General features: G+C 45.9%; 1 protein-coding gene across 5 annotated transcripts in view; it reads left to right on the forward strand.

Annotated features, from left to right (window-relative positions):
- Positions 1-21,006, forward strand: part of CDH4 (cadherin 4) — a 535,396-nt gene extending 514,390 nt beyond the window's left edge. For all 5 annotated transcript variants that reach the window (XM_064167488.1, XM_064167487.1, XM_064167489.1 and 2 more), the window contains 5 exons: positions 4,094-4,327; positions 5,366-5,599; positions 11,274-11,413; positions 13,587-13,751; positions 15,059-21,006. In XM_064167488.1, coding sequence (XP_064023558.1) covers positions 4,094-4,327; positions 5,366-5,599; positions 11,274-11,413; positions 13,587-13,751; positions 15,059-15,265 — 980 coding nt within the window. In that variant the 3' untranslated portion in view covers positions 15,266-21,006. The remainder of the gene's footprint in view (positions 1-4,093; positions 4,328-5,365; positions 5,600-11,273; positions 11,414-13,586; positions 13,752-15,058) is intronic.
- Positions 21,007-21,237: the final 231 nt, after the last annotated feature.

The raw sequence follows: 21,237 nt of genomic DNA on the forward strand, positions 1-21,237 counted from the left end.
CTCACGCAAGGGCAAGCAGTCCATTGCTGCTGCCCTGGATTTCTCCTCCTAATTTTGATTAGGAGGAGTGGATGATGACTGTTTTCTAACCATACTTAAATGTGACCATGCTGTTATTTTAATCATCTGTTCCTCCAGTTGGAAGAGGTTCTGTGAAGGGCTCAGTAGCTTCCCTGGGCAAGGAGAGGGCCTTCCTCCCCCTCTCCCATCTTTACCTTCCCCCCGCAGTATGCTGAGCACCCACATCAAACCAGAGCCATGCTTCAGCAGCAAAATTAAATCTGGGCTTGACTGTGAGCACCTAACTCATAGTCTGTAGATATTTTGAGGACATTGTTCATGTTAGCTCTGATCACCCCTCAGGCTGAAGGGTGTCGTGTCCACTATGAGCAGATGTGATGGTGTTTGCAGGGCTATTGAAAACTTGCTCCATCTGGGGTATCAGGCTTCACTTACTGCATCCTGAGTCACAGAGGCAAAACAAACTTGTGGAAGAGTTTCAGTGCTAAGTAGCAGTACCAAGAAGCAAATTCCATCCCATCTGTGTGCCACATCTGTGATAGCACCGGAGTGGTCCCACAGGTCCGTTCTAAGATCCCCTCTGCAAAGGTAGCAGGAACAGTGAAATCCAAAATAGTCTCGGGAGGATCTAGCAGTGTTCATCTGCAAAAGCTGCAGGACAAAGCAGGTCTATGACCAGGGCTATTCACAAAAGCAGTGGTAGAGCTTGGGCATCAAACTAGTAATCCTTACCATCTAACCTTGCAAATCCCAAGCACTTAGCACAACGTGATTTGGAGTTAACCCCTTTCCTTGGCATTGGTGCTGATGCTGCAGTGCCTCAGTGCTGCCACATCCATCATTCAACAGCTCAGAAAGTGAGGACCTAGATAAATCTCTTTATTCTGAAAAATTCATCTATCATGGGTGTGTTGCAGCCATTAAAATGCACATAAAGCAACACCTGATTTAAAATTCTGTCTAGAGTGCTTAGGATAACAGCTGAAGTTTCATCTAGGCTAATAGACTCTTCCCACATCCCTCCCAAGTTCCAAGTTGTCTGGCATCATGTACTCATCAAGGCTTTATGGTGAGGGTTTTGGTGGGGATTTTTTCTTTCTCGAGGAAGCAGCAACATCTTGGAGTTGTTTTTGCTGTTTTCAGTATATGGTAAAGAAGAGGTTTAGCCACATACCCCTTGGACATGCTTCCTTTCTCCCCCTGGGCTATGGTGCAGAAACGTCCTGGCTGCAATATAAGAGGGGAAAAGGGGAATCCAAGTCAGCAGTGTATTTTCAGCCTGATTTCCCAGGAGATGCTCTTGGACCATACTATGTCCACACAAGTGTGGAGCCTGGCAGTGTTTGAACACTTCAGCCAGTTTCAGCCAGTCTCACAGAGAAGCCAAAACCTGAAACACATCATGTTCCAAAAGGTCTCATAAAACAGGGAGCTGGGGAAGGGAGGGAGATTCTGCAGCTGAAGGAAGCAGGGTCCTGTCCCCACATCAATACTGGGGCAGCCCATGGGAACTCACCTTTGGGGCCCAATCCTGTAGGAAGCCAAGCTGCACTAGACTGGAATTCTGCTTTTCTGCAGGCATAAGATGACAAGAAGATGCCAGTCAGCCACAGGCACAGCTTTCATTTCTGCCATCATATGTCAGGACAGTGACCCAAGCTCCTTAGAAATTTTTGCACAAGCAGAATGAAAGTGACTCCTGCTTGCAGCTGAACATGAAAGCCAGTTGGCCTGTACCTTGCTCCAGGAGTGCTGATGCTGGCGCTGTGAGAAAGACAGCAGTGGGGAATGCAATCATAGAATGAGTGAGGCTGGGAAAGACCTTTATGGAGTGGGTCCAGAGAAAGCACAAAAGTGATCAGAGAGCTGCAGCAGCTCCCCTGTGGAGACAGGCTGAGAGAGTGAGGGTTGTTCAGCTTGGAGAAGAGAAGGTGTCAGGGAGACCTTAGAGCAGCCTTCCAGCACCTGAAGGGGACCTGCAGGAGAACTGGTGAGGGACTGTTTACAAAGGCTTGTAACACTAGACAAGGGGTGATAGTTGTAAACTAGAGAAAGGTAGGTTTAGATTGGACACTAGGAAGAAGTTCTTCTCATTGAGGTCAGTGGAACACTGCACCAGGTTGCCCAGGAAGGTGGTGAAGGCACTGTCCCTGGAGACATCCAAGACCAGGCTCAATGAGGCTCTGAGCAACCCAGTCTAGCTGGGGGTGTCCTTGTTCACTGCAGGGCATGTGACCTTTAAAGACCTTTAAAGGCCTCTTGCAACCCAGTGCTTATTATGATTTTATGATTCTATGTTCCTCTTTCTTTTGAAATACTGCCATTTGTGTTTCAATCTTGATCTCAGGAAGTGGAGCTCTTTCTCCACTGGAGTCAGTGGTGCTGTGGTAGTCCTCCTCTCTTGAACATGAAGTACAAGAACCTTTTAAGTTATATCACTGCTTGCTCTACATGCATTGTTGCTCTTTCTACATAAAACAGCTGAAAGAATTTGAAATGTTCTATGGTTTGTAGTACTGGGACATTAAAATAATTGTTTATTTTTCATTTCTTCTGACACTGCCCCAGAATTGCACTCAGAAGCTGAAAGAACCAAAAATACCAGGAGCTGGAGCCCAACAATACCCAATAGCCCCACAAAACTGTGTGTGCATGTGCAGCAATGGCAGGTTATTTCAGCCACATGCCCGTTAGTGTCTCTCAGAACTGCTAGTTTGCGTTTAGTCTGTCACAGAGGTTAGAGTGTTGGCCTTAAATTCATCCCAGAAGATACTTTGGGTAACGTCAAAACAGTGAAATCACTTTGCTTGGTCCCTAAAGTCAGTTTTCCTGTTCAGCTCCAGTACCCTGATGGGCTGTCTGTCCCTCTAGAAACTTTCAAGGCTGATCAAAGACATTGTTTTAGAGGGAGACCTACCCCATGGTTACTAGATAAAAGGATGAGATTAATGATTGAAGAGTTTATGTGGAAACTATGAAAGAAGGACTTTCAGGGCTCCTTCAAAGTTTTCAAAGTTCCCTTGAACAATGGATCAGAAATGAGAAAAGGATGTGGGAAGGAAAGTCTGTGGAAGCAGAAGGAATGTTTGAAAGCCTGGTGGGGAAGTATTTTGTGCAGCTTTTTGTCCAGCGCTGGAAGGAAGAGCCAGGACTGAAAATACAAGCTAAAAGAGTTGCTGAAATAACTCTGCCTGAGAAAGGAAGCAGTGGGCAGGCCAGCAAGGAGCTGCCAGATGTGTCTGTGAGGAGGGAAATAAAAACCCTGTGCCATTTCTGGGAATGCTCTTCTGTCTTGCCAGGGCAGGTATTACCTTGTGCACGTGGTCATTAGTCAAACAAATGTGGCTCTTCACCATTAAGAGTCTGAGGGGCCAAGACTACTGTGCTCTGGCATCCCTGCTGGATGGGACAATGTAGAGAAGATAAGGAACTGTATATTGGGACATAGTGCTGCTGCCAGGGGTTAGTACTATTTGGTGATGGTTAGTTCATGCCACAGACTTTGATCAAGGACTTTTCACATCTAAAGCTAGGGCTGACTGTGGGATGGGCTGCAGAGGTGGACTTCCTCTGAAGCAGTGGTAATAGGCTGCAAATCTGAAAACTGGCTAACAAGTGCTGCAGTAAGTGCTGACCAATGAGTTACACTACTTACATAATTTTCCCCTCCAAGCCTTCTTCTTCCTCTTGTTAGATATCTTTCTAATGGGTTTTCCTCTTCAAAACAGCCATTACTAAAATTGCACTAGCAGCTTGGCATCACCTCCTTGTATTTTTAGAGTTTGACCAAGGACATTGCTGTAGGCTACAAATCTGCAGAGCTCAGGCTCCATGTTCTGCAGGAGTGAAAAACAGCCACATTAGGAGGCTTGGGAAAGTTTTAATAATAGCTCTTAAAGCAAGGGACCATGAGAGTGCAGTGCATCCCTAATAAGGTCCAAAGAGGAAGGGTGAAAATCCTGGTTTATCGAAATGGGAAGGCAAAGAGGGGGCTGGTCCACAGTGTTGTCATTCCCACTGCTTCTCGAGCGATGGCTGTGGGTGCATGTTTGGCTCTGCCTCTCCTCTTCAGGTATCCCCCCCGCCAGCGGCACTGGCACTCTGCAGATCTACCTAATCGACATCAACGATAACGCTCCTGAGCTGCTGCCAAAGGAGGCGCAGATCTGTGAGAAGCCAAACCTGAATGTCATCAACATAACAGCCGCCGATGCTGACATCGATCCAAACGTGGGGCCTTTTGTCTTCGAGCTGCCAAGTGTGCCATCTGCGGTGAGGAAGAACTGGACCATAACGCGGCTCAACGGTAAATGGGGCAGGCAGTGCCCAGGACGTTTGGACTCTAATGAGGCCAATGCACAGTTTCAAACTTCCAAACTTCCCTGCCTTTCTTTTTTTTTGTTGTTGTTGTTGTTTTAATCTGATTTTTATTTTTTCAAGCACATTATGGCTGGCATTATAGACAAGATAGTTAATCAGAAATGATTTGTATCAGACCTGCAGCATAACTCTAAGAGCCTTGGCACTTGGCTTCTTTTAATGCAGTTCATAATTATGAACAGTTATCAGTAGTGAACGGAGTATAAATCATCCATAATGGCCAAGGGGAGAAAAGCTATTATCAGTCTTCCTTATGTTCCAGTGTAATTGTCATAAGCCACAATCAGGATCAATGTTCATTTCTCTGACCATAATTGCATAAAGGCAGCCTTTTAATTTACCAAGGAACCAGGAGGGCTAGGTGAGAGTGAAGATTACCAGTATGTGAAGGATTTTTATATTGCAACCACAAATGGCCCTAATTACCCCTCTTATTGGTAGCTTCAGCAGAGAATGGAAATTATCGTGGAGCCACGGGGTGGTTTTAGCTTCAAAGCTGTCCCCCTTTGCTGAGGTCTGGCACGCTCTGCCAGGGGCAGTCTCTTGTGTCCTCGCAGCTCAGGGCTCAGTCCCACTGCTCTTGTATCACAATGAGGGGGGAACACCTGGCTGAGCCTGTCATCAGTGGGCCAAGGGCTTCCCAAAAATCCCAAGGTGGGAGAGTAGGCAAGCAGAGAGCCTGCACAGTGGCCAGGGAGCATCACTCATGCTTTAGTATTTGCATTTCCTGCCATTTTAAACACATAAAACTGGATTTGCAAACGACATCAAGGCAGGTTAGTGCAGCAGTGAAATGTACCTTGCAGAACACAGGCAGAGGGCTGAGACTGTCCTGTTCAGTCATCTTGCTCATAGCCTCTTCTTCAGGACTGGGAGGACTGCTCTGGCAGAGGAGCCTGTACGTGGCGGGTGCAAGGCTCTAGCAGAGCATCTGTCATCTGTCTGTCTGTCTGGATCCCTCCAGGTGATTACGCCCAGCTTAGCTTACGAATCATGTACCTGGAAGCAGGTGTGTACGATGTGCCAATCATCGTGACGGACTCAGGAAACCCCCCCTTGTACAACACATCCATCATCAAAGTGAAGGTGTGCCCCTGCGACGAGAACGGCGACTGCACCACCATCGGGGCAGTGGCTGCGGCAGGGCTGGGCACAGGTGCTATCATCGCCATCCTGATCTGCATCATCATCTTGCTAAGTAAGTACCCTAGGGGCTGACACTACTGGGGCATGACACGTTTCCCATCCTGGTCCCTGCTGTCCTGTTTCTGTACAGGGCATTTTTCATGTGCAAGTTCCATGCAAAGGACAGAGCCATGAGGGGGTGGTTCAGATGTCTGCACTTGAACCTCCTTCATTGCAGTGTCAGCAAAGCAAGGCAGAGCACTCTGCATGTGCTGGACTTCTTTTTCTGAGAAAAGCAACTATAGAAGCATCCAATACATGGGTCCAAGACAGCTTGGAGAGGAGTGACTACAAAGCTGCCTGCTGGAAGAAGACCTAGGAGTGTAGGTCAATAGCTGGCTAAGTATTCGCCTGTGGCCAAGAAAGCCGACAGCATCGTGGCTTGTATCAGGACTCGTGTGGTCAGCAGGAGTGGGCAGTGGTTGTTCCACTGTATCCAGCACTAGTAAGGCCACACATAGAATACTGCTTTCAGTTATAAGGCCCTACTGCAAGAAGGATCTTGAGGTTCAGGAGCAGGTTCAGAGAAGGACAGTGAAGCTGGTGAAGGATCTAGAGGCTAAGCCTTCTGAGGAGTGGCTGAGGAGACTGGGGTTGTTTTGCCTGGAGGAAGAGACTCAGACCTTCCCGTTCTCCACAGCTACCTGGAAAGAGGTTGGAGTGAAGTGGGCATTGGTCTCTTCTCCCAAGGAACATGTGCTAAAAGAGGAAATGGCCTAAAGTTGTGGCAAGGGGAGGTTTAGGTTGAATATTAAGAAGAATTTCTTCTGTAGAAAGGTTTCCAAGCCCTAGAACAGGCTCCCCGGGGCAGTGGTAGTGTTTCCATGCCTGTAGAAATTTAAAAACCATGTAAATGTGGTACTGAGGGACATGGTTTAGTGTTGGCCTGGCAGTGCTGGCTTAATGGTTAAACTTGATGATCTTAAAGATCTTTTCCAACCAAAATGATTCTATGATTGTGTGATCATTATACCTGACAGTGTGTTGTAGGGAATGATTGTGAATTAATTCTCCACATCTTGGAGGAAAATTCTGTGGTAGACTCTCTTACAGCTCTCAGCTCCCTGGCTAGCTGTGGATATACTGATTCCCACTAACAGATTCACTGGATGTGAGAGTCTGACTAGTCCCTGTCAGAGCCAGTGCATAGCTGTAGTTTCCTGGTTGTTCAAAGGGAAGGAAGAATGGTAGTTAGTCCCATTGCTACTCCCTTGTAAAGTGATATCAGACTAGAGGATGTGGTAGATTGTGAGCCTCTGTGGAGGAAGGATTCCCACTTTGCCAGCAGCACTGGAGGGCTGGGGTGCATTGCAGAGAAGGACTGGCCATCCTTTTGCCCAAGGCAAAGCCATTCCTTTTGCCCAGCAGTACTGTTAGTCCCAGGCTTTCATGAGCGTTACCAATAACCATGTGTGCATACACTTAAAGATAAAAATGATATCATTATAACTTCAAGCAGGAGTTGGCACAGTAGGAATAGATAAAAATGAGTGCTAAAATGAACAATGAGGTAAATACTCATCAATAAACACAGGAGGAAACCATGGGACTCCCATTAAAGCTAATGGGAGTTATGGTGCTAAATCACATTTAATATTTACCCCCAATGTGTTTGAACAGAGAGCGGGCAGAGCGACGTATGCTACGAATGTCACCTAATGTGGATGTGATATGGTACATTAAGAGAATGGGTCATCTCTGGGCAAGCCTCCAGCCTCCTGGGCTGCTGATGGGGATATCTCATAGTGTAATTGATTTCCCATATTGCTTTGGAGAGCAAGTAAGAATCTGGGAGATTGTGGCTGTTCAGTCCAAACTCCTCATCTAGCCCATCTGAGCCAGCGAGGGCATCCCCAGTGCATCCTCAGTGCACCCACAGCTGTGATGCTCAGTTTCTGTCCTTTGCTAGGTGTGGGGTCCCAACAGCAAAACATTTTGGACTGCTCCCTTCAGCAAAGACCTTTGTTTCAAAAGCACAGACCCAGAAGATCTGATGCTCATCTATTCCCCCCATGTTTGACACATTTGGGCGAAAAATATGCCTTGGAAGCCACAAAGAATCATAGAGACATAGAACCAGTCAGGGTCTCACCACTCTCATGCTGAAGAACTTCCTCCTCACATCCAGTCTGAATCTCCCTGCCTCCAGCTTTGCTCCATTCTCCCTAGTCCTGTCACTCCCTCATAGCCTAAAAAGTCCCTCCCCAGCTTTTTTGTAGGCCCCTTTCAGATACTGAACGGCCACAAGAAGGTCACCTGGGAGCCTCCTCTTCTCCAGCCTGCACAGCCCCAACTCTTTCAGTCTCTCCTCATAGCAGAGGTGCTCCAGCCCTCTAAGCATCCTCTTGGCCCTTCTCTGGACATGCTCCAGCACATCCACATCCTTCTTGTACTGGGGACTCCAGCGCTGGATGCAGTGCTCCAGGTGGGGTCTCACCAGAGCAGAGTAGGGGGGTGAGAATCACCTCCCTGGCCCTGCTGGCCACACTTCTGCTGATGCAGCCCAGGCTCTGGTTGGCCCTCCGGCGATTAAAGGTGATTAAACCTGCAGCCTCCTCCTGCTGCTCTTGTGTAAATCCACTCCTAAAATATGATTCAAACAGTTGAAAATCCTGTTGACTGAAATTAACTTCAGCTGAAGGACGTTTGATTTAAGAGATTCCTCTCTTCTTTTTTCAGATACATTATCCTGTTTTAAATTACAGTTTTTATTACAAAAGCTTATTTTTACATTCATTGTAATTCTAATTGACTCTTTTTTTTATCTTCAAGAGCTGCAAAGTACTGTATCAGTGATGAAAAATGTAATTTGCAAGGAGCAGTCTTCCAGTTACATCCTCCCAATGTTTTGCCTCCTTTCTGTCTGTTTTATATCGTCACCTCTGAACAGTAGCCTGAGAAAAATAAAGCAGATGCAGGGTTTTTTTTGTGTGTGTTTGTGCTGTTTGTCCATTTTAGAGTCAGCAGGTCAAAGTTTGATGGCTTTAAAAGGAAGAAGCAGTGAGAGGACAGATCTGAGTGCTCAGGTGAAGGAAGCTTCTGCCTTTACCTTTGCTCTAGGGGTTTTTTTTCCCTTCTTCCTGATGTATTAGCTGCACAAATAACACATTTAGAAGAGCAACAGCAGTAAAAGAAAAAAAACATGTGAAGGGTGAAGACAATAGATTTCAAGGAAAACTACATGCAGAGTGAAAATGGGTCTAACAGCAGTAATTGCACTTCCCATTCTGCACAGTGAATAAAAGGAAGGAGAATGCTCTACATCCGCTATTGACACTTTGAAGGCCTTTTTTTTTTCCCTCAGGGTAGCTGTAAAGGCGTTAATGGCACAGATTTTTTTTCCACAAGTGCATGGAAAAGGAGCATTTTATTTAAAAAAATGTAAAAGGAAAGAAAAAGGTAAACCCTGGTAACCATTATAATGTTGTCTTTGTGGGCTAGGCAGGTATCTTGTTGGGAGCGACTTGAAAAGCAGCGAGGGAAGGGCTTCAATAGTCTGCTAAGTAGCTGAGGTTTTATACTGCGGATAAGAGTTAACGTTTTCTTCCCTCTTCTTTTTTTCTCCCTTGAATAGATCTAGGATAAGCATCAAAGAAATGCTGAACTATATGAAAACAATTCTGTTAGCTGGCAGGCAGGGATGGCAGCCAGTTGGCACACAATGGTGGTTAATTAGATGTCCGGTCCTCTTCTGCTCACTTCACTGGATTCCTGTTGGGTATAAACACTTTGGTGCTAGGAGGAAAAGCTCAGATTCCCTAAACCAAGTTCCCATGCAGTGGGGCTCCAGGCTGAGCTGCCCGCTCATGTTCCCAAGGTTTGATCTCTTCTCCATCCTTGCCCTCAGTGAAGCCACACTGAGGCTCTGTGAAGAGGCCAAGGGAAAGAGCACCCTGCCGAGTATGAGGTGGTGGGAATCAGCAGCTACTAGAGTACAGAATCAGTCAGGTTGGAAGAGATCTCCAAGATCATCCAGTCCAACATATCACCCAGCCCTGTCCAATCAACTAGAAGCTGTTCCTTCTTGTTATGCAGCTGAGGAACACACAGATCTTACGCCCTGCATAAGTTCACTTGTGCTGACTGAATTGTTTTGGCATGGTCAAGGTATGACCTAACTGAAATAAACACATTCCCATGGCCCCATGCTCCCACCTCCACTGTCCATCCATCTTTCCCTTCTTAATGACAGGACATGAGGTAATGGGTTTAAAATGGAAGAGGAGAGATTCAAACTAGATGTTATGAAAGGGTTCTTTGCAGTGAGGGTGGTGAGATACTGAAACAAGTTGCCCAGGGAGGCTGTGGCTGCTCCCTCCCTGGAGGTGTTCAAGGCTGGGTTGGATGAGGTCTTGAACAATCTGTTCTAGTGGGAAGTGTCCCTGCCTGTGGCAGGGGGTTGGAACTGGATGAGCTTTGAGGTCCCTTCCAACCTAAACCATTCTATGATTCCACAGGCTGCCAACGTCACAGCTTCATGTGTGGCTTGCAAGGAGAATGGAGGGAAAGCAGACACTGGGAGGTAGAACTATGTCAGCTGGCCAGGCTCAGTGTCATTTTTTATGGCATTATTTGCAGCTACTGAGTATGAGAATGAAGTCAAACATATTAACAGGTTCTTGAAGAAGGCATGATGGACTGGTTGCCTTATGTTAATAAAGACTTAAGTTCCTGGAGGGACTTCTGTGCAGTCTCAGAGAGCACACAGCCTCCGGGATGTGGGAGGCCCTTTGAAGGATGAGATTGTGGAGCCAGGAGCCAGCGTTTCCTTTAGGTAGAGTTGTTTAAGAGGGGAGAAGTGTCTCATAATTCAAGAACTGTTCATCTCTCTCTGGTATCTTATTGAGAGAGATTAGCCAGGGCTTGGCACATAAATGCTGATGCCTGAGGAGGTTGGCTGCATGCTACCAGATTTGCTCTCCTTTCTTCTGAAAAGCAAGCCCTGCTCCCCAGAAGAATTTCAAATGATCTTAGTTCTGCTTTGCAAGTCAATGGCCAAATGCATATGCTAATGTCCTGTCTAATGTCATCTCAGAAGTGTAGAAAGCCTCCCTCACTCACCAAAAAAGAGTATAGATGAGCCCAAATCAGATTGTGTGACCCAGTATTACCCACACACACCCCACCCAGATCACTTTACCCGGCACATTGCAGACAACAGCAAAGTGACTGTGGCTTGCGACCTGTGTAAGCATTGCTGTGTCATGCTGGTGGAGCAGCCACTCGTGCACAAGGGCCAGTCACCTGCTTGCTGCTCAGGACCTCTGCAGCTCTCCTTCCTGCACCTTTGTTGTATGCCCCTGAATGAAGTGCAGGTGGAAATGTGATGCTGAAAATTCGGGATTTAGATCAGATCTCTTCAGAAAATGTCAGGTTTTGCAACTTTTCTGCTCGCTTTTTCTTTGATGGTGTGTTTGACACGTGATAAACATCAGCTCCATCAGCATTCCTGATGAATCTTAACGAGATGTTTATAGTGGAGGCCTGTCACAGTGCTCACAGCTCTCACTGTTCTCTCCCTTATAAATTAGAACGTGCAGTAGGATAAAAGGTTCTTTCTTGTGCTGTCAGCCATAGCGGAGGAAGGCAGGTGACGTGCTGGGACACACCACCACAGTCTGACCTCTGTGCAGCTTGACCTCACCTCCTGTGAGATCCAGGCTTACCCTGCTTCTTCTCCCTTACAGCCATGGTTCTGCTGTTCGTGGTGTGGATGAAACGCCGGGAGAAGGAGCGCCACACCAAGCAGCTCCTCATCGACCCTGAGGATGATGTCAGGGACAATATTCTAAAGTATGACGAAGAGGGCGGTGGAGAGGAAGACCAGGTGAGAAATGCCCACAGGTCCTAGGCCAAGGAACAGCTGTGCAATCTGTATTCTAAAAACCCCATCTTCTTTTCACTGAAACATTTCCAAAGGGTTGCATTTGCTCTTGTCTGTGTCCAGGCAGCTTTACTGGCTTCCCCAGCATGGCAGGGACATCAGCGAGAGCCAGCTGAGGTCCAGCATCTCACTAGGACACTCTCCTTCCGAAGGAATCCAGTGCTATGTGGATTTTGCTACCTTCCAGGCCAGCTTCCTGGAGAGTGACTATAAAATCTCTAAATCATTGCATATAAACAATATTTCTGCTGTTTTGGTCATTATAATTGTGTACTTTACCATTACCCACTGGAAATCTTGGTGAAACCAGCTAGCAGCTTCCACTCTGCCCTGGACCCGTGGCTGCAGGCTCTTGGCTGAGCATCTGTGGGCTTTCCCTGCATTAACTTAATCACTTCTAATGGGTCTTTAATTTCTCTTTATTTCTGGATGTGGTTTGTGAGGAATGTCTGAATACATTTGAGGATTTTCTTTTCTTCTGCCAAGTCTGCAATGGCAGAACTTTGCTTGTGACAGAGCCCTAAGCCACAGCCTGCCTGAAAGTGTCAGCTTTTCTGTGGTGGTGGCTTCTTGTGGACACCACTGCTGATGTCACATGAGAATTTCCTTTCCCTGGCCTGCACTCCTGGGATATGCTATCCCTCTGCTACGGATGTTTTTCCTCAGCTACAATAGCAAAGTTTGGTCACTCATGTTTGGGTCATAGAATCATGGAATGCATTGGGTTGGAAGGGACCCTCAAAGGTCATCTCGTCCAACTCCCCCGCAGTGGGCAGGAGCATCTTTAACTAGACTGGGCTGCTCACAGCCACATCAAGTTTGATTTTGAATGTCTCCAGGAATAAGTCCTCTGCCATCTCTCTGGGCAACCTGTTCCAATATTTCATTACCCTTATTCTAAAAAACTTCTTCCCAGTGTCCAGCCTGCTCCAGTTTAAAACCATTGAGTCACAGTTTTTTATTCTTACCCAGCACTCTGCTGTGTGACTCTGCATCCTAGAATGGCATTGTTCTTGCTTGTTTAAATGGACTGCATGGTTCATGGATCTGTGCAGAGGCTGCTGTGCAAAACAGAGTCTGCAAAACAGAGAGCTCCATCTCAGATCAGAGAAGGTTTCTCTGTATTTTGTGTTACAATGCTTGGTTGTGTGGTTGGTGTCAGTGAATCCTGCGGTCAGTGACTGGGGCTGGTGCCTAAGGACTAGATGAAACTCCGTCAGCACATCCTGGTGGCATCCAGGGGCAAACAGGTGAGCCTGGCAAGAGTTATCACGGGGAGCCAGGGTGGGGACTTTGCCCAAAACTTGAGAACTTCTTATTCAACAGAAAAGTCCTCCCAATTAGCATTTCTTTTTTCTTGTTGCTGACAAGTTATTTATAAATACTTCTCCTGGAGGTTCAGTCATCCCTGTCTGAGCACAAGGATAGTTGCACCAGCAGAACAAAGTACCCTTGTAAGCATTCAAAGGATCTGGTTTCAGGCAACTACACTGGAGGCTTAAATATTTTAGAAAGGATTCATTAAAAATAACAGCAAAGGAAGAGCAGCAAAACACCATTACCTACATGAATACATTTTTAATGAAATATTACCTGCTTCCCATTCCTTGATAGAAACCTATCCTGTTGGGATTTTTCACAAGCAGAAAGAACATAATTACTTTGAAAGGCCTACATGCATAAATGCAATACACATCCTAATGTTTTTTCTACTTCTGTACAAATGTAATTGCAATAATGCATCTACCAACAGTGAGTCTTTATATTGTGTGCTTCATCTAAAGAAGTGATGCACATCTCTCTGCACACGTGAGGAATAGCCAATTTTTTATCCCAGAGATTTAGACACTGCATAAAATATTGAAGGATTGTTTGAATATTTGATTTAGCTGTGTTTTAAGGTGCACTCTGAGGAGGTCAATTGTCTGAGCTACTCAGAGGTCAGGTTTATCTGTAATTTAGATATTTAGAGGTGCCACAGTAACCAGGATTTAGACTTGCCAGCAAACTTCAGCTGAAATGGGTTTAGACCCTTCAACTTGTTTGTGCATTGGGTGTGTACATGATGTGAAAGGAAGGCTCTTGGCTTCACACTGTGCCTTTCCATTTGTCACAGGATTATGATTTAAGCCAGCTCCAGCAGCCAGAGACCATGGATCACGTGCTGAACAAGACACCTGGAGTCAGAAGGGTGGATGAAAGACCTATTGGTGCTGAACCACAGTATCCTATAAGACCAGTAATCCCACATCCAGGGGACATTGGTGACTTTATTAATGAGGTATGTTCTGCAGGGTGTCCTGTGTCACTTCTTAAAAGCTTGGGCAGCCAACTAATGTCAGCCCTGCAATGTTTTCCTGGCTGCATGGATGAAGTGGTGGTATTACTCACATGAGGCTGATCAAAGCCAGGGGAGTGATTGGGATGAGCAAAGCACACAGGACTTGGCCTAATAAAGGCAGTGAGGCTATAGAAAGCTCAAGAGCAAAGCAGATGCCAAGATTTCTGATGCAGGCATCTCACACACCCTGCTTTCAGCATCCAGGCAGTGTAACCTGATTCCATTCCCTGTGGATTACTATGGACATTGCATTTGTCAGTAAAAGCATGGACTGGACATGGACAAAGAAGCGTGGTCCTCATGGGGAGGTGGTAACCAGGCAGCTGCGGGGGTTGCCAAAAGCCAAAGGTGCCATTTGTGGCTCCTGGAATTGTCATTAAGTCACCAGTCTGTGCTCTCCTAGTAAGCTCTGTTTGGTCTAAAGCCTCAGAGAGTTTGCAGAACAGAGAGAGCCATCTCAGATCAGAGAAGGCTTCTGTATTTTGTGTTACATTACTGCTCCTTTATCTGCTTGTGCAAATACCTTCCTATTTAGTGTTTCTTATCTGGGTTTTGGTTGTGAGTGATTGAGTGGTTACAAGCCAATCAATGCATTATCTCCTAGGAGAGAAAACACACCATCCATTTCCCAAGTGAGAAAAATAAATGTTACAGCTATTTAATTCTGTTATTATATCCATTTCCTGCCACACTTCTTCTTATTTGCATCACTGAAATTCCTTCTTCCTTGGTTCCTGCCCATCCTTCACGCACACATCCACACACATCCATGCCTGGCGAGACTCACTCTTGCACACGCTCCAGCTGCTCGCCACTGCGGTAAATCCTGCTGCATCTCCCCACCCTGAGACAGGGCTTTCTGCAGCTGGGAATGCAGAACATTTTGCTTTACTGCAGGCCCACCCCAAGGCTTTTCACCATTCTTGAGCTTTGCACTATCCTTGTTGAGCTTTTCACCATTCTTTTTTGAGCTTTTCACCATTCTTGAGCTTTTCACTACTCTTGTTGAGCTTTTCACCGTTCTTTTTTGAGCTTTTCACCATTCTTCAGCTTTGCACTATCCTTGTTGAGCTTTTTACCATTCTTTTTTGAGCTTTTCACCATCTTTGTTGAGCTTTTCATCATCATCTCTGAGCTTCACTGTGGGGATCCCAAGCATCCCATCACCCTAGCGCCTTACTCATCCTTGGCACCACCACCATAAAGCCCACAGTGGGCATTAACACCATATGTTTGCCGCTCACCAGGGCCTGCGTGCAGCAGACAATGACCCCACAGCCCCCCCCTACGACTCCTTGTTGGTCTTCGACTACGAGGGCAGCGGCTCAACCGCCGGCTCCGTCAGCTCCCTCAACTCCTCCAGCTCCGGAGACCAGGACTACGACTACCTGAACGATTGGGGGCCCAGGTTCAAGAAACTGGCAGACATGTACGGGGGAGGCGAGGAAGATTAAACTGACCTCACCTTATTTAAAAACTAAAAATTCAAAAAAAAAAAAAAAAAGAAAGGAAAAAAAATAAAGGAAAACAAAACAAAACAAACAACAAAAAGAAGAAAAAAGGAAAATAAACAATTTAGAAAACAACAACAAACCCACAGACAACGACGACGACGATGACACCAACGCGAGCCGATGCAGAAGCAAGAACTGTACAGATGTGGCAGCTTTTTTAATTAATATCCCCTGCTGACTGTATTGTTATTTTTAGTGGTGATCTAGGATGTTTCCTTTTTAGTTTTTCCCTTCCTTTTTTCCTTGTTTGTTCTTGGTTTGGTTTTGGTTTTTATATGTACTTTCCAGTTCTGGTTTGGTTTGGTTTGAGAATATTGAGCTGTCTCGCATGAACACTTGTCTCTGCTGCAGTTTTTTGGGGGGTTGTTTTATTTTCTCTTGGTTTGGGTTTGGTTGTTTTTTTTAATGTCAGCTGGGATATTGCTCGTTTATCTGCTTTATGACTAAAGAGAGTGAAAGGCACTCTGTCTTAACTTGAATTTCTTAGAACAGAAGCACTGTTTTTAAAATATATATATATATATATTTGAAAGTGCCTTTTGGTGCATGTATCAGATTCCCTTCAATCTCAGGAGTGATGAAAACAAACATACAACCATCCTGGGCAGCACTCCCTGTGACCCTAAGCCAGTTCTAGCTGGGAAGGAGTTAACAAAAAGGAACTGTGGAGATTGTTTCTTTTTTGCCTTTTTTTTTTCCCTCCCTCCCTTCCTTTTCTTTCTTTCTTTCTTTCTTTCTTTCTTTCTTTCTTTCTTTCTTTCTTTCTTTCTTTCTTTCTTTCTTTCTTTCTTTCTTTCCTTTCTTAACCTTTTCTTTTCTTTTTTTTCCCTTTTTTTTTCTTTTCTTTCTCTTCAGGAGTTGACTCATTCTGGGGTGGAAAAGGATGGGAGTTCAGGGGTGGGGGGAACATGTTTTGAGTCAAAAATCTTAACAGCCATCTTTAAGCCTCAGCAGGTGGTGAACTAGTCATCATGTTGTATATAATTCAGTGTCATCAGATGCAAAATACAGACTGGGGGCTCTGCTGTCACCTGGTCACACTCAATGTAGCTGCATAGAACTATAGCATCGATAAAGCCTTTGGTTATTGCAAACAGAAATCTCCGACAGCCCTTGCCTAAACCCTACAAAGTAAATTGTGACATGACCAAAGGCCCATTTGTTTGTTTTTATGCTCTCGGCGTGTTCTGGCTCCCACGACCTCTTGAGTGATGTAAATACCAGCTGGGTTAGGAGATGGTGCCCTGCACCTCCAGGGATGCCCACTGAGCGCGAAAGCTGATGGTGACGTTTTCCTCACGTGAGGAAGGGGTTGTGTAGCAGCTCCGCTGGAGGCCAGGGCAGTGCTAAGGGCAGGAAGAGTTTATCAGCACTTTTGCCATCCGTAAGTATGAAGTTAGTCTAGTACAAAATTAATGCCTTGGAGCATTAGTAGCCAAAGCTCAACAACATCGTGTAACTCAGCTAATGTGTGTCCTTTCTCTTCGGTGGGTAGGCGCTGCTATCTGTAGTCAATGTTTCTTTTGGAGAAGAAGTGCAACGAGGGGCTAGTATCTTGTGGTTAATATGCTCAAGCATTGCCAAGTAAGCAAGAGGTTTTGCAGCATCCAGGCGTAATTCAACATCGGTATTATAAGTGGTAGCATACTACCTAGTTTATATGTAGGGTCAGTTTAACCAATAACAGATAGTTATTAGCTTTTTTTATTACATCTTTCCTTTACTGATTTGGACTAGTGGGTTTATGTCTAATGTTTGTAAAATGATTTAGACTGCATGGATGTGTAATATAAATCACATTTAATGGATTATGAGCCACTTAATTAATGTGCTATGAAATCTTGGATTACCTGTGTTTTATATTCTGCAGACGATTTTTGCAGTGGGTTCGCTAAAACTTGTCAAAGTGCTTAGATATATTTTCGTTTAAATCCAAGAATGTGCACAGTATTGGAAGGTGATTATCCAGGGGATAATCATGCTCTTTTTTCTCTTTGTTTGTTTGGGGTTTTTTTTTTGATATCTCTATTCTCGAGTTGAATGCTAAGAGTTAAAAGGACGGGGAGGGGGGCGGGGAGGGCAGGGGGGGTGGGGAGCGAGAGGGTGCACCCGAGAATGCGAGGAGGAGAGCTTGCGGTGATGAGTGGAGGTCGTTTCAGAGGGTAAATTAGGCTGCAAGATCGTCTCTAGAGGATTTTTGAAATGCTCCTAGTGCATTTTATATTTCACTGTATGATATTTTCTATAAAATGCAATTTCTGTAAATTAACGAGCATTTGAAATGTGTCTTGTATGAAGTGGAATGTGGTAAAAGTCTACCCGAGGGGACTTCAACGTTACCGGTCCTTTATTGACTCCCAAGGATGTGATCTTCCTTCTTTTGTCTTGGTTGGTCAGTCAGGTGATGGGTCAGTTTGTCCTTTCATGGCTAAGAAGGCAAACACACTCTCATCCATCCGAGTTTCTTGAGGAAACCAGCAGGAGATGGCTCAGCCCTCAGGAGGGGGATGGCTCCGATGGCAGCAGCAAGGTGAGGATGCTGCTTCATGGTGCAGTGGGTGGCAGACTGCTGGTACCTGACCCCTTTCCAAATTCCTGTTTCGTAGCTGGAAACTCAGTCATCTGATGTGACCTCTGTGAACATCTTTTAGTTTGCTTCTGCCATGGGCTGCCCACCTCCTCCTGGCCACCCCTGGCAAACCTTGCAGACCCTGTCTCCCAGCTGACTGGCATGGGTGGGCCGCACTGACCTGTAGCCTCTGCCGCTTGTCCATGGCCAGGCTTGATTCTTCCCCTTTCCTTTTGGAAAAGCCATGGGCTGGAGCATTTCACCATCTGGGCTTTGCCCCTCTGCAGAAGCTGCTCCATCACAGCAGTAGTAAATAATAAAAATGCACTTAGTGTTCCTGGCTGATGAGTACCCGTCCATGGTCTGTCTTCGTCACCATAACCTCAGCACCAGCTCAGAAGGACATGGCTTGAGAGCTGGGGCAATGCTGATGGTTCTCCATCTGTTGGGTTGCTGCTGCTGCCTGCCAGCTCCACACAGCACCTGGGATGCTCGTGTGGATCCTGTGGGTCTCCACTGTAATCTACCTGGCACCACTCAGCTGAGAGCAGCAGCTAAATCCTTGCCCCAGAGCACTTGGTGCCTCATGTCTGTTGCAGCTTTGGGTGATGGATTTCAGGTAGGGAAGAGGCTGGCAGCAGTGTGGGATGGCTGCTGCAGGGCTATGACCTGAGGCTGTAGGACCTGGTCAGCAGCATGCATCACACTGCTGTCACCTGAGGGGACAGAACGTTTGGTGAAAGATGCCACTCGGCTGTGAAGGTGATGCTGTCAGACTTCCACTTGTCTAAACATTTCAGGTTTTTAAGACCATTTATGCAATGTAAGTCAAACAAAACTGTTTGAGTGATTAAAAATAAACCAACCTGTTTCCATTGGCAGCTTTTTTTTTCATCAGCAGATCTATTTTCTGCAGCATTTGCAATCCAGCCATTGCAACCCCACAAACATACCAGTCAAACCAACTAGCTTATTGTCTTTTGACCCAGTTCTGCTCAGCCCCTGCCTCTGCAGAACCTCCTTCTCTTCTTCCTCCTCTTCCTTCCTTCTTCCTCCTCCCTGCATCCTCCACCACTGAGCTTTACTACACCACAAGTAAGAGCAGCATCAGGCCTGTTTCCTCGCAGTGGGGCCAGCAGAAGGTAAGAGAGGAGTACATCAAGCAATGGAAACAGGTTTTTGCAAACCTTTTTGCTTGTTAAAATTAGACACAGTTTGTAACCCAGCTAAGAAATCTTGTATCAGCCCAAGGGGTCTCACTGAAAAGGTGACTGTGCCGTCTCTGTGCTCTGATCCTCGTGGATGTGACATGGTGTTGCCATTTGCAGCTGGAGGTGGCAATTTGAAAGGAGCTGGGGCAGGGAAGCAGTGACTTTAGCAGCATGTGCAGTTACTCTTTCTTCTTGGAACCTTTTTCTCTGACTAATCTAAACTAAATCATTAAACTAATTAAAGAAGTGGTGCCCACACATTCACGTCCCCTGTGCCACAAGGCAGTGGGCAAGGACTTGCTTTCAGGCAGATGAAGAGAAGCCCATCTCTGAAAGACCAGTGTCACACCCCATAATCTGTAGTGCTACCCGGGGACACCATCACAGCTCTCCATGCTATCAAAAGGACAGGGACAGTGAGCTCCCCAGACACCAGACTCCTCCTCTAGCTTCTCTACCTCCTAGACAGGAAGATTGCACATCCCTGAACCAGGGACTGTGCAGGGCTGGAGTCACTGCTGTGCCCATAGCCACCCCGGGCAGACCATGGCCTCAGTGCAGCCCCATCACTCTCTGTATTATGTAGCCTGTAAATAGGAGCATCAGTCAGGGAAAGGCTTTGCAAGGCACCGAGCAGATCCAGCAGGTAACTGATGGCAGTAAATAGGCAAGGCTGTTGTAGATGTCCTGTGTGCTAGTTGTAGTTTGGCTTCTGGTTTTGCTTTTTCTTTTCCATTACATTGGGTTGTTTTCTTGTTTCTGTTGGACCAGGCAATGTTGTCAGTGATTGTAAGGCAGTGGGGGAGGAGGAAGGGATTGCTTCCCTGTGGCCAAGCCACTTAGGGCCTCTTTCAGGGTTTTTTAGGGGTATTGGGTCCAAAGAGAGCCTCCAGCAGCAAGTGGGCCTTAGGAGATGACTTTGTCACCTGCAGCTGCTTCGTGGAGGGTAGCTGTGGGGCTTTGGAGAACGGTGATGGTCAGTGCAGGGTCTGTACAACACAAGATGCCAAGATTGCAACTTTGTTTAGTCTTAAGAAAAAAAAAAAACCCAACCCACCAAACCCATCCTTAAGGCAAAACATGGGACTTTTCTTTGTGATGTCTTTTAGGAGCAATTCATTGTAAATGTGGGGGGAAAAAACCATGTTGGGGAGGGAGGGAATGCGGTACAACGAGGAATGCATATGTTTAAAACAGCAGCTAACCAACGCGTGTCCCACACCAAGCTGACTCAGTTCCATGGGGAAAAGTTCTATTCCAGTCCACACCGAGCCCATATCCAATTGCTCACACAACGTGTACATAATGTAGTTAGCTTGTGCTTGCCGCTACAGCTCAGATAGGGGAATTAAACCCAACAACAACATGTAGGTGTATAATTGGAGCACTTTAGTCCTTTTTTTCCCTTCTCTTTTCATTTGGACTCTGATTTCTTTTTTTTTTTTTTGCATGTTGTTTCCTTTTACGATGGATGAGCTGTGTGTAGCAGCCTGCATGACCGTGGTCGTTCTCAAAGGAAGACTTCTGCTGTTCTGCTGTGTTCACGCTGAAGCGCAAAAAAAAAAAGGCAGTTTGCGTCCGTTAATAAAAGCCCCAAGTTCAGAAACCTTTTTTTGTACCCGTCAACAGCACAAATATTTTGTATTGTTGTTTGTACCATTTTTGTACCAAAAAGAAAAGAGGGGAAAAAAATGGGAAAAAAAAAGAAAAAAAAAAAAGGAAGAAAAAAAAAAACAAAAAGGAAGGGAGTAAATGTTTTCAATGTGTTTTTAGTGCCACTGCAATCTTGGTTTCCAAACTGAGTGACAGCTTTGCTGATTTATTGTGTATCAAAGCTGAACTGGCGCACTGACGCCTGGCTCCAGTGTAATAAAAAAATAAAGTCCCCCTTTTGAATAGTCTCACTTGGCTTTTTTTTTTTTTTTTTTCCCTTAGTTTTATAGTGTAGTGTCATGGTGGTTTGGTTTCATTTATTTAGTTGTTACTGTTTTGTTGTTAGTTCCATTTCGTTCCCCACGTGCAGCCCCTGGCTTGCTGACTGGCAACAGCAAACACAACCAAAACCCACCTGGATGCTATCCCATGTCACCTGCTCTAGGTGAACCTGCTCTGGTCGGGGGGTGGGGGGGTGT

The sequence above is a fragment of the Pogoniulus pusillus genome, chromosome 29 (assembly GCF_015220805.1).
Source record: "Pogoniulus pusillus isolate bPogPus1 chromosome 29, bPogPus1.pri, whole genome shotgun sequence".
In the NCBI taxonomy this organism is placed as follows: domain Eukaryota; kingdom Metazoa; phylum Chordata; class Aves; order Piciformes; family Lybiidae; genus Pogoniulus; species Pogoniulus pusillus.